Raw genomic sequence first — 9430 nt, 5'->3', positions numbered from 1 at the left:
ATTAGTGAGATTGTGAAAAGACCCTAAATTCAATTGAGAATATCATACCCAGGAACATGAAACATTATGAAAGGAATTTATTAATTTTGAAATTTTATTAATCATTTGTACCAGATAGATTTGGGCAGTATTATGCCAGGAATTTGGATTTGTCTTATTTTCTACCAGCTATGTGACTTTCTATGAAATGCCCAGTTTCCTGCTTCTATTCAGCACCACCCACTGGCAATTGGTATCGATTGCATCAGAAAGAGATTGTCTCCCCACCCTTGGCAGTTTGTAACAGCATTGTTTTCTTTCCTCACTCCCTTTCTTCTTTCCTTCCTTTCCCCCTTTCTTCTTTCCTCCCTTTCCCCCTTTCCTTTCTTCCTTCCTTCCTTCCTTCCTTCCTTCCTTCCTTCCTTCCTTCCTTCCTTCCTTCCTTCCTTCCTTCTTTCCTTCTTTCCTTCCTTCCTCCCTTCCTCCCTCCCTCCTTCCTTCCCTTCCTTCCTTCCTTCTCTATCTTCCTTCCTTTTTACATTTGATTTGTTTCCTCTCTAGGTGTGTTAGAAAGATCCTATGGAAGCAGGAAACTTTACTAAGGTGACAGAGTTTGTCTTCCTGGGACTCTCAGAGACTCGGGAGCTGCAGGATTTTCTATTTCTGGTATTCCTGATTGTCTACATAACAACCATTTTGGGCAATCTTCTCATTATGGTCATCGTTACTTCTGACAACCGACTCCACACTCCCATGTATTTTCTTCTCCGGAACTTGGCTGTTGTAGATGTCTGTTTTTCATCTGTCACTACTCCTAAGATGTTGATTGATTTCATATCTGAGTCCAAAACCATCTCCTACCAGGGTTGCATGACTCAGATCTTTTTCTTTCATTTTCTAGGGGGTGCTACAGTCTTCTTCCTCTCAGTGATGGCATTTGACCGCTACATTGCCATCTCCCGACCCCTCCATTATATCACCATCATGAATCCTCAAATGTGTTTTGGGTTGGTAGTGGCTGCCTGGGCAGGAGGCTTTGCCCACTCCATTGTTCAGCTCGCTCTCCTGCTTCCCTTGCCTTTCTGTGGCCCCAGCATCCTGGATAACTTTTATTGTGATGTTCCCCAAGTCTTGAGACTTGCTTGTACAGATACCTCTTTTCTGGAGCTCCTCATGATTACCAATAGTGGGATGTTGGACCTCATCTGGTTCCTCATCCTCCTGGCTTCCTACACAGTCATCTTGGTGATGTTGAGATCTCACTCAGGGGAGGCAAGGCGCAAAGCTTCCCTCACCTGTACCACTCACATCATTGTGGTGTCCCTGATATTTGTGCCATGCATTTACATCTATGCTCGGCCTTTCATCTCTTTCCCTATAGATAAAGCTGTCTCCATCAGTTATACAGTCATCACTCCCATGTTAAACCCCATGATTTATACCCTCAGGAATCAGGAGATGAGATCTGCCATTAAGAGGTTAGGGAGGCAATTAGTGATTTGTAGAATGAGTGAAATTCATGTAAGTTGACTTTGGATATGTCATTTTACCTCTTCTAGTCTTAGACTCATACCTATAGAAAATAGGCAATTTTAGCCTATATATTTCCCTTACCACTTACTCTAATTCTCCAATCCCCCAGATATCACGTATAGGGATATTGGGAAGATAGAGTAAAAGATGCATAGACTTTCTATATAAGAATTCTGTACCACCCTTAGAAGGGAAATAAAAACCATCCTATTTATGGGTGTATTAGTCTTGATGAATAACCACATATGATATCTATACAAGTTCCAGAGGGAAATGATTTCTGCTTCTCTCTTACCCACTGGATCATATCAAAGCTAAATAGTTCTGATTCTGTAATCATATCCTAAACTTGCCTGAATATATTTGTCTCTTCTGTTATCTCCCAGATTCTTTTCTTGTAGAACTGTGGGACATACTATTCTTCTTTCTAATAATTCTTCTTTTATTCAAATGATTTTTGAAAGAGAAGTTCAGGAGACTTCATGCTTGATAAGAAGGATTTTGTAAAGACAAAAAAATTAAGTGTATATGTGAGACGATTAAGGTGAATCAGTTATGAAGAAAAGAATGTAGCTTTGAATGTGTCTTCACATTCACAGAAGAATGTGTCTTCTCCACAAATGTCTGTCTGTTCTCTTTGTGTCTTTATTTTTATTTCTGTTTTTCCTTGATTTCTCTGTCTCTAGTGATTTCTCTGTGTTTCAACTGAAAGAAGTGGTGGATATGACTGTTTAGATGTCCATGATATTCAGAAGATTGTGGAGAAGACAAGAGATTCTGAAGGACTATAGAAGGGCAAAAGTTGTTCCAGTTTCAAAAAAGGAAAGAAAAAAGTGTTTGCAAACTATAGGTCAGTAAACTTGACCTCGATTCTGGCAAAATTTTAGAACTAATTATTAAAGAGATGATTATGAATATCTGGTAAAGAAAGTATTAATCACACAAAGCCAGAAAAAAGGCTCTCAGAGTAATCTTATTTCCTTTATTGATAATTACAAATTGTGCATATCAAGGGAATGTAGTAGATACAGTTAATATAGAATTTAGTGAAATGATTAATAAGGCAACTTCTGTTATTATTGTGTAAAAAGGGGAGAGACACAGGATAGGTTAAAATATAATTAGTAGATAGTAAGGATACAGAACTGGATGAATGACTAACCTCCAAGAATAGTCATTAGTTATGGTTGTTCAGTTGTTTTCAGTCATGTCTGATGCTTTGTGACCCCATTTTGGATTTTCTTGACAAGGACATTGGAGGGACTTGCCATATTTTTTCTCTAGTAGTCACGAAAGGTTGACTTTTACCTCAGAAAGACGTATTCAATGGACTGCTCCAGAGATCTCTGCTTGGCTCTATGCTGGTTAATTCACATCTTTAATCAATGACTTTGATAAAGGTCTAAATGGCATGTTTGCTAAATTTTGTAGTCTATAAAACTAGTAAACCAGGTAATTAATTGGGTGACAACCCAATTCAGAATTCAGAAAGATCTTGACATGCTACAACAGTGGGTGGAAATTGAAAAGTGGCAAACTGATTCCTGTTGTCCAGGAACACATTCTTTAACAGTTAAAGCCAATGAAAAATAGAAATGCATTATGTCAGAAAGTAGTGAGATTCCTTTCACTTAAGATCTTCTGGCAGAGTGTAGGACAACTTGTTGGGTATATTACAATGTGGATTAATTTTGGAGCATGAGCTAGACCACTGATGATTATTATGCTCTACAATTCCATAATTCTTTTTCTAGTCCTCTTTTATTTGTTTTGATTTCTGTCAATGAGCCTTTCTCTCGTGTGTGTGTGTGTGTGTGTGTGTGTGTGTGTGTGTGTGTTTCTTTGAATAAGTATTCTACCAACAACTGTTTTGGAACAAATAGGAGATAATAAGGGCAGGCATGCAGGTAGCAAGAATTTCTTAGGCATTTATTATGTACTGGCATGGTGCCTATGGTTAAAGAGTTATAAGCAGCAGCAGGAGGGGAATAGAGGATGACAATTTGGGGCCCCTCTTCATGGTATATGCTCAAGGAGGAATTCACCTTTGGGAAAGAGAAGGGGTAGGAGGAATGGAAGGATGTACCAAGGTAAAAAGTAGCTGAGACATGGTGATAAAGTCTGAACGCTTAGGAGCAGAATGAGGAGGGGAATGAAAAATGTCTAGCTTGGAATCCAGGCTGACATAGTGGATTTTATCAATGGGAGAAAGGCTAGAGGTAGGAAATAATGTTTCAGGGGAAGAGGCGGTAGGAGAAATGTGATAAAATCCAGAGAGTCAGAAGCAGTGCTAGGAGAGGAAAGATGATACATAATGAAATAATTTGAATTATTAACAATATGATCTAGGAATACATTTTAAATTAAAATTTAAAATAAAATAGGATATACAATAAAACAATTTATTTTTTCCACTTAATAGCTATTTTATTTTTTCTAATTACATGTAAAATAATTTCCAACAGTCATTTTAATAAGATTTTGATTCCCAAATTTTTTTCTTTCCTCCCTGCCTTCATCCCTCCCCAAGATGGCAAGTAATCTGATATTAGTCACACATGCTTAATCATATTAAACATTTTCACATTAATCTGGTTGTGAAAGAAGAATCAGAACAAAAGGGAAATACCATGAGAAAGAAAAAAACAAAAAAGAGTTAAAATAGTATGCTTCAATCTTCATTCAGAGCCCACCATTCTTTCTCTGGATGTGGACAGGATTTTCCATCATGAGTCTTTTTGGAATTGTCTTAGATCACTGTATTGATGAGAAGAACCAAGTTTATCAAAGTTTATTATCACACAATCTTGCTGTTCTTGTATGCAATGTTCTTCTGGTTCTGTTCATTTCACTCAGCACTACTTCATGCAAATCTTTCCAGGTTTTTCAATAATTTAAATTAATAATATACATTTATATAATGCTGTAAGTTTCTAGATCCCTTTACTCATAGCTGTCTGGAATAAACTGCATGATATTATATTATTGTTTCTATTACCCAGAAAGAGGGGACTGGTCTCATTGAACTAGAATGACTCATTATAGTTAACTTCAGAGATAGAATTTCAACTTTGGTTGAAATCACATCCTGCAATCTTGCCATTATAGCATTCAAAGTGCTTTATATATATGTACTTTGGCACATCTTTGGTTCCTTCAACTATAAAACAAGTAATACTATCCCCATATTACAAATGAAGAAACTGAGGCTCAGAAATATTAGGTGACTTATCCAAAGTGATGCAGCTTACTAGTTACAGAGCCATAGAGTATTTAAATTGGAAGATACCACAGAGGTCAGCTAATTTGACATATAGCTGAATCATGAATCTACTCTATACTTGGAATATCATAAATGTTCATTTAATTTCCATTTGCAGACCTCCAATGATGGGGAACTCATTACTTCCTGAGGTAACCAAGTCTGGCTTTGTATCCTAATTCCCTAGTTGTTAGGAATATTATGGTGAGCACAAATCTGCCCTTTTGTAATTTCATTGTCTTATCTTCATTGCTTTCTCTGGGGATAGGCAAAATAAGCCTAATCTTTCTCCTACATACCAATCTTCAAACATAAGCCAATGTTGAGAACATTCTCCTTAAATGTTCTCTTCTCCATGCTTCAGTCCCTTCAATCAATTCTTGTTTAGCATTGTTTCCAATCATCTAACCATCTTGATGCTCCTCCCTCTGTATGATCTCCTGTTTGTTAATCTCCTTTCCTAAATGTCAAGAACAGATCAAAACACACAATTCTAGATGTGGGTCTGATGAAAGCAGAATTACATGGGGCAAACATATTTTTTATTCTCTATTTTATACTTTTAAGCATGCAGTCTTAATTTGCATTAGCTTTTGGTGACCATATCATTCAGATTTTATTGTGCTAAAACTTTGATTTCTTCTTTACACGAACTCACATCCAGCTTGAATTTTTCCATCTTTATTACTCATTTGCTTCTTTTTATTTATTTATTTAGTTATTAAATAACTTTTTATTAACAGAACCCATGACAGGGTAATTATCCCTTGTACTCACTTCTGTTCTGACTTTTCCCCTCCCTCCCTCCACTCCCTCCCCCAGGTGGCAAGCAGTCCTATACATGTTAAATATGTCACAGTCTATCCTAGATGCAATATATGTGTGTAGAACCGAACAGTTCTCTTGTTGCACAGGAAGAATTGGATTCAGAAGGTAGAAATAACCTGGGAAGAAAAGCAAAAAGCTGCATTTGCTTCTTTTATTTTAATCCTAGGTCCTACAATTTGTTTATTAAACATGTATTATTAAAATGTATCATATTGTGAAATATATATGTATTAAAACAGTTTATAAAATTTGTAATGTACACTTTACACCCCTATAATTTACATATTGTTTTTTATTTTTAAAAATTTACATATTATTGAAAGAATAAAAAATGTATTAATTCTAACAAGGTAATGATGAAGTTGTCCTGTGAATTTGTCCTCACTTTTGTTGTTGTTAATAATTTCATTTACATAGTTTAATCATTCCTTTATTCTATTGTATCCATTTTGCATTACTTTCTGGTCTTTATATATTCTTTGTAATTCTCATATTTAAAAATTCTTAGTGTACAATGATGTGCCATAATGTGTTTGGAAATTTCTAGATCACCTGTTGAGCATGAGTTTGTTCTAGGTTTTTTCCTATTACAAATATTGCTAAAAGGAATATTTTTCTACAACTACATTTTTGTTCCCTTACAATAGTGTCCTAAATCAATAAATTTAGCGGTAGTATCATTGGGCAAAAAATACATGAGCATTGAAAAACTCCTTAAACTATCTTGTTAGTGTTTTGATTTATATAACAATTTATATAAATATAAAAATATTTAAAAATATATATAAATTTGGAAATTAAATTGAGCAGTATTATCATCAGCATGATATAACCATTTATACTCATTATTCTTCCTTGCTTTCTTCCTTCCTCCCTCCTTCCCTCCCTCTCTTCCTCCCTTCCTTCCTTCCTTTCTTCCTTCCTTCCTTTCTTTCTTCTTTCCTTCCTTCCTCCCTCTTTCTCTCCCTTTCCTGAATTTTGTGCTCCTGTAATCTACACATATGCCCGGCCCTTCACCACCTTCCCTAGAGGTAAAGTCATTTCCATTAGCTATTCAGTTATGACCCATATGTTGAACCCCATTATATATACTCTACAAAAGCAAGAAATGAAGTCAGCTGTGAGAATGTTGTGGACATGACTCTCATTGGCTGGAAGAGATTGATTATCATCATTCAAGGAGAATTTTTTGAGACCTCCCATTGAACTCAGTCTCCCTGTAATTCACCTTTAATCATTAAAAAGCTGGGATGTATTAGATGTATTAGATTGGGATAAATTAGAAAACCAAGGGATGTTGGCATTCAAATAAACAAACAATTAATTAAATATCTTAAATGTGCAAAGCACTGTGTTAAGTGCAAGGAATCAGAAGGATAAAAAGTAAAATAGTCCCAAAATTTACCATCTCCTGGAAGTGGGAGTAATATATACTTGTATATATGTATAAATATAATGCTGTGTAATTATAATGTATGTGTAAATATGTAAACACACTAATATTAAAAATTTATTATAAATAATATCATAATACATTAAATGTATAAACAAATATGTAATGGTGTATAATATGATGATGCATGATAAGTTAAATATAATATAATAATGCAATATATAATATGTAAAGGGTTAATCCAGGCACAAGATTTTAGGAAAATTTAGATAGGGAGAAAAAATTTTCACTGGAAAAGTTTCACAGATGTTATGGAACCTCAGATGAACCTTAAAAAAATAGAAGGATGAAGCTAAGAGATGAGAAGGTGAATCTTAGACAAGAAGGATGGCCTATACAATGCTTTTCATTAAGAAATAGCAGGTTGTATTTAGGCTGAAGGAAAGGGCTACTCATAAAGTCTGTATGGAATTTAGAGTATGTAATGGAGAGCAATGTGAAATAAGGCTGGAAAAGTATGTTGAAGTCAGATTGTGGAAGTTGTTTTTTTTAAATATTTATTTATCATTTTCTTATTTACAAAACATATGCATGGGCAATTTTTACAATATCGACCCTTGCATAATCTTTTGTTCCAACTTTTCCCCTCCTTCCCCCCATCCCCTTTCCTAGCTGGCAGGTAGTCCAATACATGTTAAATATATTTAAGTATATGTTAAATCCAATATATGTGTATATATTTATACAATTATCTTGCTGCACAAGAAAAATCGGATCTAGAAAGAAAAAAAAAACCTGAGAAGGGAAACAAAAATGCAAGCAAACAATAACAGAAAGAGTAGAAATGCTATGTTGTGGTGATTGTGGAAGTTCTTAAATGTCAGGCTAAGGAATTTTTAATTTTTCTTGTAGGCAACAAAAGTCATGAAAGTTTTTGATTAGTGGAGTGGATTACAATTATTCTGGAACTGTGTGAGAGACCAGAGACTGGGAAACCAATTAGAAGATTACTTTATTAGTTAAATTAAGAGATGATAAGGACATGAAGTAGGATAGTCAAAAAATGAGTACAGGGAAAGGAATAGACCATAAGGGATGTTGAAGAAAGGACATAGCAACTGAGTGGATTTGGAGGTTGAGGAAGAGAGTCTAGTGTCCGCACTAGCTCTCTGGAGGATCTTGTTACCAGCCCGAGTCCTTGGTCCTAGAGGAGGAATGATGGGGCTAGGATCCCCATGGATGGTCAAATATGGAGTCCATTTATTCCAAATTCTCTCAGTCTTATATACCCTAATACCCTCATATAATCAAAACAACACTGCACATACAGATCCACATAAACAACTTGCTTTTGTATCTAGATGCATCTTTGCCACTTTGCTTGGTATCACTCTGCTTCAATTACAATGCAGGTTGTTGCTACCTCCTGACTTTTCATGAAGGCCAAGAGTCCTTTGGGAAGATGGGAAGCCGAACAGACATTGTCAGCAAGTTCCCTCTGAGCTGAAGGATGTTATATCTCTCCCAGAGTTCCCCCACTATCTGTGGCCCTCTACAAGAAGGAAGAATTAGTAATGATTGAATTTTAGTATGTAGGCATCTAAGAGGATGTTAATATCATTAAGGAACTGGGAGAGTGGGCAATTAAAGTAGGATGGAAATGATAAGTTCAGTCTTAAGTATGTTGAGTTTGAGAGATCAATATTATATAAAGATGGAAATGAATTGAGACCTTCAAGGAATTGTTATTATTTTGGGAGGGGTTGCACCATTGAGCTTATAAATGTTTTACTAATATATGATTTTTAATGTGACTGGATGCAAAAGAAAAATTAAAAATCCCACTCATAAAACTTAGATATCTGAATCCAGATTTATGAGATAAAATTTTGGTGTTCAGTAATTTGCTTATTCATCTTAAGACAGAATGATGAAACATAGCTTTCTATATCTTCTAACATAAATTTTCAACTTGTAATTTGTTCCACTAGGCTTGTGAGGCTAGTAATGGCTTTGGGTCTGATGCTGATCAGAACATGTTCAGTGACAAAAGTTTAGAGGCGGGTTCTTCAAGAAATCAATAACTTAAAGGTTATTGTGCTCCTGGCACTCATCTCCCAATATGAATTGTGATTTCATTTTTTTCAACTTCAGAATGCATAGTTCATGGATCCATAGGCAGTGAGAGGCTAAGAGAGAATCAAATACTTGTATCTTATCATCTATAAGGCCCCAGGCAAGAGTTTAAGGCTTTCCCTTGCCATCAATTCCAATCTATACCTTATTAGAACTAAGGAACTCAACTTTCTGCACAGACAGCTATTATCTATACAACTAGTGGAGCTTCTGGTGAATTTGGATGACGAGACTCATGGATCAAGTATGTACTATTAACAAATAGCAAATAGGCAAAGCCAACCAAACAAAGGTGATAT

General features: G+C 35.4%; 1 protein-coding gene across 1 annotated transcript; it reads left to right on the top strand.

Annotated features, from left to right (window-relative positions):
* Positions 1-558: 558 nt before the first annotated feature.
* On the top strand, positions 559-6743 carry LOC127558729 (olfactory receptor 4D2-like). Its single transcript, XM_051991999.1, has 2 exons — positions 559-1326; positions 6600-6743. The coding sequence occupies exons 1-2, from the start codon at positions 559-561 to the stop codon at positions 6741-6743; spliced, it is 912 nt and encodes a 303-aa protein (XP_051847959.1).
* The last annotated feature ends 2687 nt before the right edge of the window (positions 6744-9430 follow it).

Source organism: Antechinus flavipes, chromosome 4 (assembly GCF_016432865.1).
Source record: "Antechinus flavipes isolate AdamAnt ecotype Samford, QLD, Australia chromosome 4, AdamAnt_v2, whole genome shotgun sequence".
Taxonomy (NCBI): domain Eukaryota; kingdom Metazoa; phylum Chordata; class Mammalia; order Dasyuromorphia; family Dasyuridae; genus Antechinus; species Antechinus flavipes.
Note: the sequence above shows the minus strand (reverse complement) of the source record. Positions and strands in the feature narration are given on the sequence as shown.